Source organism: Channa argus, chromosome 1 (genome assembly GCF_033026475.1).
Source record: "Channa argus isolate prfri chromosome 1, Channa argus male v1.0, whole genome shotgun sequence".
Classification (NCBI taxonomy): Eukaryota; Metazoa; Chordata; class Actinopteri; order Anabantiformes; family Channidae; genus Channa; species Channa argus.
This window is the reverse complement of record NC_090197.1, coordinates 51,974,664-51,987,043: the sequence shown is the minus strand read 5'-3', so window position 1 is coordinate 51,987,043 and position 12,380 is coordinate 51,974,664. Positions and strand designations below refer to the sequence as shown.

General features: G+C 36.2%; 1 protein-coding gene across 5 annotated transcripts in view; it reads left to right on the top strand.

Annotated features, from left to right (window-relative positions):
- The first annotated feature begins 3,827 nt into the window (after positions 1 to 3,827).
- gbf1 (golgi brefeldin A resistant guanine nucleotide exchange factor 1) overlaps positions 3,828 to 12,380 on the top strand; it is a 96,067-nt gene continuing 87,514 nt past the window's right edge. For 4 of the 5 annotated variants that reach the window (XM_067475735.1, XM_067475726.1, XM_067475720.1 and 1 more), the window contains exons 1-3: positions 3,828 to 4,118; positions 6,536 to 6,639; positions 9,414 to 9,480. In XM_067475735.1, coding sequence (XP_067331836.1) covers positions 6,544 to 6,639; positions 9,414 to 9,480 — 163 coding nt within the window. In that variant the 5' untranslated portion in view covers positions 3,828 to 4,118; positions 6,536 to 6,543. The remainder of the gene's footprint in view (positions 4,119 to 6,535; positions 6,640 to 9,413; positions 9,481 to 12,380) is intronic. The other variant, XM_067475716.1, reaches the window with a different exon arrangement.

Below are 12,380 nucleotides of genomic sequence, written 5' to 3'. Positions count from 1 at the left end.
AATTTCTAATTGGACCTATTTAATTTTTTTTACCTTTTACTGCAGCCAAGAAGGCGAATGCACTTTTAACATTTGCTTTAAAAGTGCATTTAACAGTGATTGAAAGAAAGCTATGAATAACACTTGATAATTTTAACACATTCTTAGCACAGTTGTGGTCTTTCAGATATAATGTTTACACATAATGGCAGCATTTGTCATCTTTCAATGACCTTGCTAGATGACTCAGGTTTGCAAAACCAGCCACGAGAGTAATGAACCACCAAGTCTGGAAAGCAGGTGTATTTGTTTTAAACCTGACATGTAAAAAGTTTTCAACATTTTGTGAATCAGATGATAATAAATGAAGACAGTTGAGGTATCAGAAGTGCTTTCTGTTCTTCATACCTCAACTCACTTCAACACGCTTCACCACACACAACAGTCAATACAGAGACATTGCAATCCATTGGTTTTGCTGCAAGCAGAACAAACTGTTTAAGATGGAGTGACAAATTGTGGAACCGACTACCTGTGCTGCATAAAAGTGCAGTATGCAGTCTATATGCAGTATATTACTATTGCAGTCTGTGTCTGAGGTTTTTATTTAATAGACAATGTCAAATTGACATTGGTTGAATAAAGTTGATGGTATTCTTACAGTATCATCAAATATGACCTGAATAGTTTGCAACACAATGTATGTGCAAGAGTCAAAATGCGGGTAATTTTCTTACCAGACAACAGATTATGGTCTACAAGGCAAAGCAGATTTAACCAAAATATTAAAAATTTGGATGGGAAATATACGTAGGGAAATCCAACTGTTTCAGGTAGAAGAAATGGAAAACTAAGTCAGGATTATTAAACACAAACATAAAAAGTTGTTTCTGTGGTGGCTAAAGAAGGTCTTTAGGTAATGGTAACTAAATCAGTCTTTGTTTTCAATAAAAGATTTTCAATAACATTATTGGTACAGTAACAATAAAACATATGGGCGATACATAAACAATGGTGTTGTCATTGCCTCTGTTGGTGGCGCCGATTTATTTGGAATAATTAGTCATTTATGTGTATATTAGCATATGAAGTATTTTAATTTAATTCAATTCAATTCAATTCAAATGTATTTATATAAATTCACCAAAACAACACTAGGCAACAGTGGAGAGGAAAAAGTCCTTTTAATAGAAGAAACCTCCAGCAGAACCAGACTCAGTGTGGGCGGCCATCTGCCCTTGACAGGTTGGGTTGAGTGGAAAGTGGAGAGAGAAAAGAAAAGACCAACAAAAAGCAACAACAAGAAATTGGCTTGGCAGGACCAGTAGCTGCACACTGGAAACACATGACTTCAATGCCGGGGACACCTGCAGAAAGGGACAGAGAGAGGGAGACAGAGAAAGAGAAAGACAACTACGGGAGAAAGAAGACACAAAGTTAATGTCATACGGAAGTGACTTATATATGTGGGGTGAGAGGAGAGGAAAGAGGGAAGAGAGGGGGAAAGGAGCTCAGTGCATTGGGGGGTGGGTCCCCCAGTACTCAGCCTACAGCAGCATGACTATACTATATGACTATAAGGTTTATCAAACAGTAAGGACTGGGAGCTGGTTCCACAGGAGAGGAGCTTGATGGCTAAAGGCTTTGCCTCAGGTTCTACCTTTGGAAATTTTTGGAACCACAAATACCCCTGCATTCTGAGATCAAAGTGGTCTACTGGGATGATATGGTGCTATAAAGTATTTTAGATATGATGGAGCTTGACAATTTAGAGCTTTATATGTAAGGAGAAGTTTTAAATTCTATTGTAGATTTTATGGGAAGCCAATGGAGAAAAGCTAGTGAAGGCAAAACATTATCTCTTTTTGCTAATTCCAGTCAACACTCTTGCTGCAGCGTTTGGGATTAATTGCTGGCTTTTTAGAATGTTACTAAAACATCCTAATTGTAGAGAATTACATTAGTAGAGAATTGCATGGACTAGTTTTTCAGCATCGCTTTGAGACAGGATGCTCCTAATTCAGCCTAAGAAGGCTGTTTTAGAGATTTGTTTTATGTTTGAGGTAAAGGACAAATCCTAGATTTTTAGGCCCACATACTATAACTTCAGTTTTATCTGAATGAAGAAGAAGATCGAGGCCTTTGTGTCTGTTAGGCATGCTTGATGTTAGATTCATTTATTTTTTTCATCTGGTATTACTATTACAAATCCCACAGATGATCAGACACTTTTCAAAGAGCAAACAAAGGTCTGCTACAAGTAGATATTACACTCTTTAGACTTTAGAGAGCAGTAGATGTTGATCAAATGACTGCTTCTGATTGCAAACATAATTGTTTTCAATGCAGACTTTGCAGACCCGTAACCCAACATGAACAATGTCTTGTGATTGATGGTTATATAACCAAATTAGTAGCAAAATTACACAGTAGAGGTAATGTTTTCATCCACTTTATGTTTGTTGTTCAAGAAAACGGATCAACAAATAGAACAATCCTTCCAAAGCAATTGTATAAAAAAGGATGTATATCCCCATGTACCCCCCCCCCCCCCCCCCCCCCCCCCAGGATGTACACAAAGCAGGTAAAACATAAAATATACCCAGCACTTTATTCAGCCATAATAATCAAAAAGAGAATCTAAAATACACATTCCCAGTTAAACCATAACCCTTGGGAAACTCAATAAACTTAATGTACAGTACAAGATTACTTGTAAAAGAAATTGACAGTATACCAAAGGAGTTCTTTTTAATATGCGGAATAGCCCCCATAGTAAAATCTATTTTTCTATTTATAATTTTGTGATAATTGATAGTACACTGAAAACAGGTTAGTACAAATTTGATAAATATCTATTTTTGTTTGTGTTTTTAGTTTCTCACTTTTCCCCAAATTATTTGTGATTTGCCTAATTTGGATTATATTGCCCTTTTAAATGTTTGGGCATGATGGCAGATATATAGCAGGTCAGTTGCATATCTCATCTATAGATTTGACAGATTCAATACAAGTTGCAATTTAACATCTTTCTGCATTTGGCACAGTTTTTATACCGGATGCCCTTCCTGACACAACCCTCACCAATTTCTACCGGGCTTGGACTGGCACTGCACAGCTGGGGATGGCAATGGGCTGTTAGGGGTTCAGTGTCTTGCCCAGAAATACTTTGACATATAGCCGGGACCAGGGATCGAACCACTGACCCTGTGGTCCATGGACAACTGCCTTTACCAACCGCTCCTAATCTGTTGTTTTTAATATTTTTTATGTATAAATAGTTTATAATAAATAACCTACTGCGTGATTTTAAAAAACTTTATTAATAACAATGTGATAAACAGAAAGAACGACATTCAATAAACTTAATTACAGGCTCTGTACATATAAACATAACAAACAAAATCATATTTTAATAAAGAAAACAAAGCTAAATTTGAAGTATTAAATCAAAGTACAAAGGGAAAAAAGAGCATACATTAAATATATCCATAAAAACAATAGTCGTACTGTAGAGATATCAAGTTAACATTTGCTGAATATTTAATGAAAACCCACTGTGTGAGTGCTCTCTTCTATGATGCAGTGCTTTCGTCATAATCCGGCGCAACCAACCTTCACTCGATTAAAGCTACATTTGTCCCTCCCTTTTTTGAATTAAAACAAACAATGTTTTGTTTTTCAGAGTAAAATTATATTCTAAATGACTATTGCTTTTTATAATAAAGACCAATGCTGCGTATACTTAAATTCTCTTGTTGCTGTGTGTATTTTAAAGTGCCATTTGACGCTTAAATCGATTTGTTTAGTGCTCTGTCAATCAAAACATTATCGTGGTAGGTTGAGGTTGCAGACCTTTCTCCACGTCAGTGTGTTTACCAGGACCAGGTTGACATTTGCAGGAAGGTGTTTAAACTAAATACGTATGGGGTATTTATAACAGTGAATGACTAAGCGGTGTTTGTAAATACCACCTTATCAAACGGTGGAATACCCGAAATTTACAGTTCATATCTGTGACAGCGTGAACTGAAATTAAGTCTTCTTCATTCACTATTCGCCGGCTAGCCTGCTAGCTTGGCGAGCTAGGCTAGCATTAGCTACATCAGAACTCCATCTTTGAAATAGGTACAAAGCAGGTAATTCACATATTTCTAGATATCTAGTAATGTGTTTTATATATGTGTAAACATTACCGTGCGGTAATGAATCAAGTAGATAAATAATTAACGTTAAATGCCGTTGACACTTTTAGTTATTGTCAGTTGACACGCTTGCTAGTGCTGCTAAGCTAGGTAGTTGTCAGGTTTATATGCAGGTAGGTGTTTGTGACTATGTCATACCATACGTAAGTTTATAGATATTAACGAACTTTGTTCGCCACTGAGCATTGAGTCTTGCGTCACCTAAATGTGATAGAGAGTAAGAATGTTAGCTTAATCTTATAATAGACGCTGCTGATTAACCTCATTAGCCAGCCGGTGCCTTTAATAGCGAGGAAGCTGCTTTCGACTTATAACTGTAATATGTTGCTCTAAAGATGTATTGGGATTTTGACGACTACAATGTTAGATCAAGGTTTGAAGACGGTGAATACTTTGCTTTGGTTGGTGAATTCTGCATTTCTGACACGTCATAAGACATAAGTCATCATATTTTGTGGTGTTGTGACATTCTCATAAGCCAATCTAAAGTGCCAGCTGACGCTGAATTCCAAGATCAGGATAACATACACATCAAATAGTGATTAATGTGTTTCAGTGCTAGTCTGACTATGGGCATAGCTAAGTAACATCTGATCGAGCAAAATACCATGTAAAAAGTACTACGGCAAAACATCTCTTGTTTTATAATATTACATATTCAATTTTAACCCTAACAAAGAAATTATCTGCAAATGTGTTATAATTAATATCTGAACTGTTTTTATATCTGAATTCATCAAATATTCATACATCTGTACTGTAGGCCTGTGTATAGAACAGTCAAATTATTTATTAATTCCATTGAATTAGTTTGTATTTTTATGAGGGTCCTGATTCAGAACTACAAGTTAATTTATTGATTACTTGACATGATATGAACATTTTAACTAAGAGGATCTGAAACCGATTCAAGATCAGCTGGTGGTTTTAGTAGATGGGTCTCAATTCAGTTCAATTCAAGTTTTGTCCCCTAGAGGCAATTTAAAAGGGCATAAAAGTAGTTAATAAAACACATCAGTCAATGGACCCAAAATCAACAGTAATCGAAGTACAACAGACAGCATTTATGGAAAAGATACAAGTATTTCATAAAGTTCTTCTTATTAAATGGACTCTGTTTTTATCTAATTTGTTTGGCCCATCTGCTTGTTCAGGAGAGTGATACCTGTTTTTATTTCATTTTAAACGGCAAATAAATTGTCTACAGACATGGTGGATTAAGGGGAAATAGTCCTCTACTTGATTGCTGAGGTGTTCTTTTAGACAGATTAAAGAAACGGGGGCCAGATATACTTCTGTGCAGAGTAATTTGTATGTGTGGAAAACACTGACCCTGTGAAGACATGTAGAAGCTAGAAATCTACAGATCGTGCACTGAAGAGTGGTCAAATTTGTAACTTATTCTGAACCTATTATTCTACATTATGCTGTAATCAGATGAATATTCCTGACAGCCTAAAAGAAGTATTAGTACATCAATAATAAAGTGTCATTTTTATAACATATATATTTATATATATGTCACTTTGCCTTTACATCCTATATTCTGCTTTTTATACTGTCATACATTTTATTTTATACTTACTTCTCACCATGAATTTAAAACAATGTGGCCTCAGCCACACAGTCTTTATAGTCATAAATCTTCTTGTAAAGTAAGAATAAAATTTGTCATGTATTTCATGACACAAGGAAAAAGGTTAATCCAACCATTTTGAAGTGTACTGTTGGTCAAATATAACCAGCGCATTTTGATTTGGTTTGATTATCTTTATTTATTTTTGACATTGTCAAAGTAGACATGGAATTTTGCAGTTTTGTGTTAGAGCTCTATATTCATTTGAGGATGAGAATTCCTGGTTTGACTTTATACTTAGCAACATAAGTCCATAATTATTTTTCCTTACAGTATAATGAATTTCTGTATACTCACATGAAATGTTAGAGACAAAATATTTCTGCAAGGAGAAATGCTATCATACACTTTTTCCTAAATGGATTAGTATTTTTTATATATTAGCCAGGATAAGTTGATTTTTTTTAGCAAATTCTCTATGTTTGTAAATGTAAAATTCACCTTCCTTTTATTAATTGCATTTTTGTTTGTGTTGTTTATTTAAAGCTTTGTGTATTTCAATAATCGACTAGTTGATTGCTGCATGACGTGAACTAGTTATAGTAAGTGGTATAGTCAGGGCTGTATGATGTGTAACATCTTTAGTGTCAATCCTGTTATACAAAATAACCATGTAAAATTATTGTTATCGTTGATTGGTGTATACAGGGATTATTAGTGATAATTACATTATTTCTGTCCATATTTATAATTCACTCTTCTCTGTTTCTGTCAGAAAACAGCATGGTCGACAAGAATATCTACATTGTTCAGGGAGAAATTGGCACTGTTGTTGGAGCTATCAAGAGGAACTCCAGATGGAATACCCACAGTCCACTTGTAAGTTAAATACACCAATTACAGGGTCCCCCCTTGGAATGGTAGTGGCTGCAGGAGATTTACAGGCTATTGGACTCTAAGGGCCGTGACACACCAAGCCGATGTCATAGAGCCAATTCTGACAAAGACCAACTGCTGCATTGCCTCACGTCAGCTTTGTCTGGGTGCGCAAACAAATCCACAAATGCAAAAGCCAAGGAGCATAAGGCACTGCAATTTCTGCTCTTGCATGAGAGGAAAAGAAAACAAAAGACCTGGGACCACCTATGTACAAGCTGCACTCAAAATTATTCAACGGCTAAAACAAATTCGGTGTATTGCCAATAATTCCTATAAACAGTTTTAAAAAGAACAATTAAAATAGCTCAACACATTTGATGTTACACGGGGTTCCTAAAAACTCAAAATGCAGCTTTTATAGTCTGAGTTATTCAACCCGTTTATAACAAGCATCTTCTGTAGTTTGTAGAGCACCCTTTTGCTGTCATGACCTGTATCAAATGCAATAGAAATTAAGACACCAGCATGTGCAATAGCCTCCATTTCACTAATATTCTTGTTTTTATATGCTGCACCACCTTCTTCAAATCCCACATATTTGTATTGGGTTCATGTCATGTGACTGTGACAGTCTGTGTAGAAGCTTCAAAGTGTACAATGCCTTTATTGTCATTACACAACTAAAAGAAAACAGAATGGTAAATAGTCGCTAATATAGCGCTTTTATCCAAAGTACTTTACAATGTTGATTCCCTTTCACCCATTCACACACACCAATGGCGGTGGCTGCCATGCAAGGTGCTCACCTGACCCACCGGGAGCAACTTGGCGTTCAGTGTCTTGCCCAAGGACACTTCGACATGTAGCCGGGAGCGAGGATTGAACCACTGACCCTGTGCATGGAAAGTAACATGCACTAACAATTCAAAATATGCCGCTATTTATATTTGCCGCTAGAATATATAAATACATAACCAATACAAAATATACATATCATATCCCAGTCCCTTAATAATTATCAGTTAAATTTCTGGCACTTAAATAAAAGCTTTACATAATAAATCTGGATGTGTGAGTCCTGATGTGTGGGCCTGAATGGACCTCTAATGCCTCCTAGAAGGCTGTTATGAGTGATGCATGATGCATCTGGCTCTGTATATGTCAGTCAGTGAGGGAAGCTGTGTCCTTGTAATGTTCTGTACTGACTTCCTGGCTGTCTCCAGAAGCATTTTATTAGCGACAATGCAGCTTATTAACCACTCCAGCATTTTGTGGGTTATAATACTCTCCACGGAACCACTTTTAGAAATTCTTTTGCAACCAAGCATTGGTGGACATAAAAGATACACTAAGGATCATTGTCCTATTGGAAGGTCCAGTCATACCCAAGCTTCAGTATCCTCACAGACAACATGAGGTTTTCTCCTAGGATGCCCTTAGACTTGACCGAATCCCAAATTTTCAGTCTTTAAATGATTTTGAGCATGTTAAATCTGAATTTTCTTGTTCTTTTCAGTCAATAGTGGTGTTCATGTTGGTGTTCTTGCTCAAAAACATTCTGCATTAAGTTACATTACTTTTCAAATTTCAACTTGCCCGCTTGCCCAGGACAAGTAAACTCGATTGGGCAAGTGGAATGAGTCATGCAGCTGTGATGCTCTGCAGTGTTTTCCAACATTAGATCAAATTGGATTTTATCTTTGAGCATGTTTGATCTTAAAGTCTCCACAATCTCTCATTTCAGGTGATCCAGAATCCCTATTATTTTTGTTTTTAAATTGATGCTGTCCTACCAGTTTATGTTCCTCGCTCTTCCCAACCAAATGTCGAAGTGTCCCTGGGCAAGACACTGAACCTCCAACAGCCCATACCCATCCCGAGTTAAGCAGTGCTGGTCCAAAGCTCTGTTGAAATTGGGGACGGTTGCTTCAGGAAGGACATCTGTCATAAATAACCATGCCAAATCAACATGTAGACAAAATGATCTGCTGTGGTCACTCTGAACATTACAACACTAAAAGAATTTTAAATATCACAAACAAATTACTGAATTGAAACAGACTCTAAATTTTGCCTCGATATAAGCACCTCTCCGAAATGTGATCCATATCAGTTCCACCAAAATGTAAAAACACAAAAAGTTGACAAATGTAAACCATACAGTTTATTATTTTTGACTAGATGGCTGAAAATCATGTGACTGTTAAAACCTTCCTATGAAGTTGGCTGACCTCCATGTGAGGTCCATGTTCCTGTGAGGGAGCAGCTGAGTGGCAGAAAGGGTGTGCTGGGATCAGTGTGTATACTTGGGGGCTAAATGCTCAGAAATAGTATAGGATTTTTAGTTTGTAATGCAAATCATGCAAACTCTATTTTGTGTCACAAGATTATACACAGGATACGGTGAATAAGAGACAGATCCTTGATGGATTTATCAGTTTCCTCTGATTGTTAGAAAGTTGCTGTGGATTGTGTCCTATATATCACCTGTGTGGTAGAACGTTTGCACACTGAAAAAGGGAAATGTGTAGGTTGCTGCTCAATTATCTTGTGCCCTCTAATGGCAGAGTAGCTAACCCATAGTTAAAAAAAATAGACCTACAGTATTTCTCACTATCTAACCCAAGTTTGTTTCTTAGCATGTATTGTATATTGATTTTTAGAGTATGTACCCCTTAGTTATCAAATACTTTGTGCAAAATTCATTTTCAAGTTCTGGGTTTTTTCCCCCACACTTTGAAACTATAAGGTTTTTGTGTTTTCTCTCTGCCTAGGATGAAGAACAGGACCCATTACTCAACACCTTTGGCCACCTCAAGGAAATTCTCAACAACATAAGAGGTATGTGCCATCCGGTATAGGAGTGATTAGATCATTAATGGCGTAAGCTGCTTTAAAACTTTCATACCAGCCTACATGATAAGAAACAAGTGCAGGCACCAGAGCAGCCTGGAATTTTCAAAAATATTTACTAGGGATCGTTACCAAAACCCAATGCTATATTTTTGTGCCATTGTGGACCTGTTGATGTAATTACAGCATTTGCCCTCTGCTGTTGCAAAATGTTGCATTTATAAGTCATCGACAACAATACTTGCAACATTAGCAAGGGGACAGGTTTAATATACTTTATGTTTTAACTGAAACTAAAATGAATGATGGAAATTGTGTGATGATAGTCAGAACATGTTGGAAAGTGATTTTTGGCGGAATGGTTGTGTGGTTTTGGTTGACAAACTGGCACTTGTATCAAATTAGCACAGTTAATGATCCCAAATTAGCAGTAATAAAACTATTATACGGATGTACATGCATGTACAAGCATGTTGCCACTTACTTCTGGATACTGACACCTGCGTGTTAGTTACCAGAGTTTTGCTGAGAGGTGGAAGCAGCATGAATTTTGAAGCCTGCAGTGATTTTTGCAGACTATTGCTAACTTTTGTTTATGTTGGTCACCATTTTAATGTTCAGCAGGGGAGTTTATTAAAAAAGCGTCATCAACCATGGTTTTAATATTAATGAAAATGTGAAATGGTCATGCAAGTTCATCTCTATAGTTTAGGTGCCTCTATACAAACAATGATGTGTCAAGCAATGCAGATAAATATTAAGTTAAATGTATGTTACTCTGCTCATAATATGTATTTTCTGTAACTGGCGAAATGGTTTAAAGTGTATCTTAAATGTAGTATATCATATTAACATAAGTATTACAAAATATATGTATATTTTTGTCATTTGCAAGTTTTTATGCACTGAAGTTTATTGAGTCATAAAAATTATGAAATAACATAAATATTGTGACTATCTTGTCCTTTAGAAAAGACCCCGAGAATTGCTGCCCCAAAATATTCCCAGAGTTCCCTCAATTCCATTCAGTTCAATTAAATTCAACTTTTTTTGTATAGCGCCAATTCACAACAAAATCATGTCAAGGCACTTTACCTAATAAAGTCAAGAATATAAAGATATGTAGAGAAAACCCAACAAATCCCCTTTGGGCAACAGTGGAGAGGAAAATCTCCTTTTAACAGCAGACCATCTAGCAGAACCAGGCTAAGGGTGGGCGGTTTCTATTGCTACGTCAGTACTCTTGCTGCAGTAATTTAGATTAAATGCAGGCTTTTTAGAAAGTTACTAGGACCTCCTGAAATCAGGGAATTACAGTAGTTTACCCTAGAATTAACAAATGTATAGACTAGCTTTTCGTCATCTCTTTGACAGAGGATGCTGCTAATTGTGGGTAATGCTTCATAGATGGAAGAAGGCTGTTTTAGATATTTGTTTTATATGTGATTTAAAGGACAAGTCCTGGTCAAGAGTTATGCCATCTAGATTTACGATATGATTGGACAGCATATTTCTGATTTATTCCTGTACAGGTGGTTGCATAATTGCTCTGTAGCTGCTTGCTTTTTTAAAGGATTTTAGAAATGAAGGGGAGATTGGGTATTGATCTTTAATTGGCTAAAGAACCTGGGTCAAGACAAGGTTTTTTAAGTAGTGGTTTGATTACAACTACCTTACAGGCCTTTTAAAGATAAAGATAAAGATTGATGATATACAATGTCTATTAAAAAGCAATAGAATGGCAAGGCCTACGCATAGGATCAGGTTTATATTATGTATATTTTTTGTTCTACTGAAATTGTTTTGCTAGATTTAGTAGGGATAGGAAAATTATTTGACATATTGTGATTTAAAAATCAAAACAAAAGGTGCTATTTGCTGTATCTAGAGTTTTATTCCACCACCAGTTTTTCACATAATTTGGGAAAACTAGGAGACAATAAATTATAAATATTTGCTCTTTTACTTAGCTTCCGGTGTCATCATATTTTGGTAAAGAAACTTTATTTAAATGACACTTTCATCTTTCGTCTAAATCAACTTTTTAAAGTTTGGCACTTTTCGTTTTAGGTACTCTTGGGTAAATTTTCAGCTTCTCCATTGGTTTGTAGAGTGCGTGACATGATATGTTCTCTAACTTCTCAGCTTTGATGTTTATCAGCTTATTGTCTTTCGTCTTTGTGTCAGTCAACTTTATTTTACACTGTAGTCATACAACAGTGTCAATACAGTTTAATGTGAAACTCCCATTGTAGCCCATTATAACATGTTTCATAAATTCTCCAAATCACAGATGAGGGCTCTTTTTAAATCCCCAGGCTGCCTTCATTTTATTGAGTATCTTTAAATAAAATTACAGCTGAATAAGATCATGTGAGCAGCTTCAGAGCTATGGTAAATGGTCTGCACTTAAATAGCGCTTTTCTAACTGATGGCGCTCAAAGCGCTTTACAATTTGTCACTTGATTGATGTACAGGGCAGCCAATCGGACATTTGATTTTTTTCTGACACATGACTCACCGCGCATGCGCATGCATACAACGGCACCAAGTGCTGGAAAACTCTAGCAAGCTAGCGAGATAGCCTCCCAACTATACATCCCTGGCTGATTCTAGTTGTATTGTATATACATATGGGTTCATGTAGTTATGCAAGCTACACCTACATATATTATGCATATAAAGAAATCTCAATATATTAATAAATAAATACATGTTCTGTATTTTTATAGTAGGTAGATCATTTTGAGTTGGTCGTTTCATAAGTATCTCACAAGCCAAAAAATTGTGGTTTAGTGTCTTGCTCAACACTTTGACATGTGACCGGAGGAGCCGGGATCGACCCAGCAATGGTGGTATTAGTGGATGATTGCTGTACCTTCCTGCAC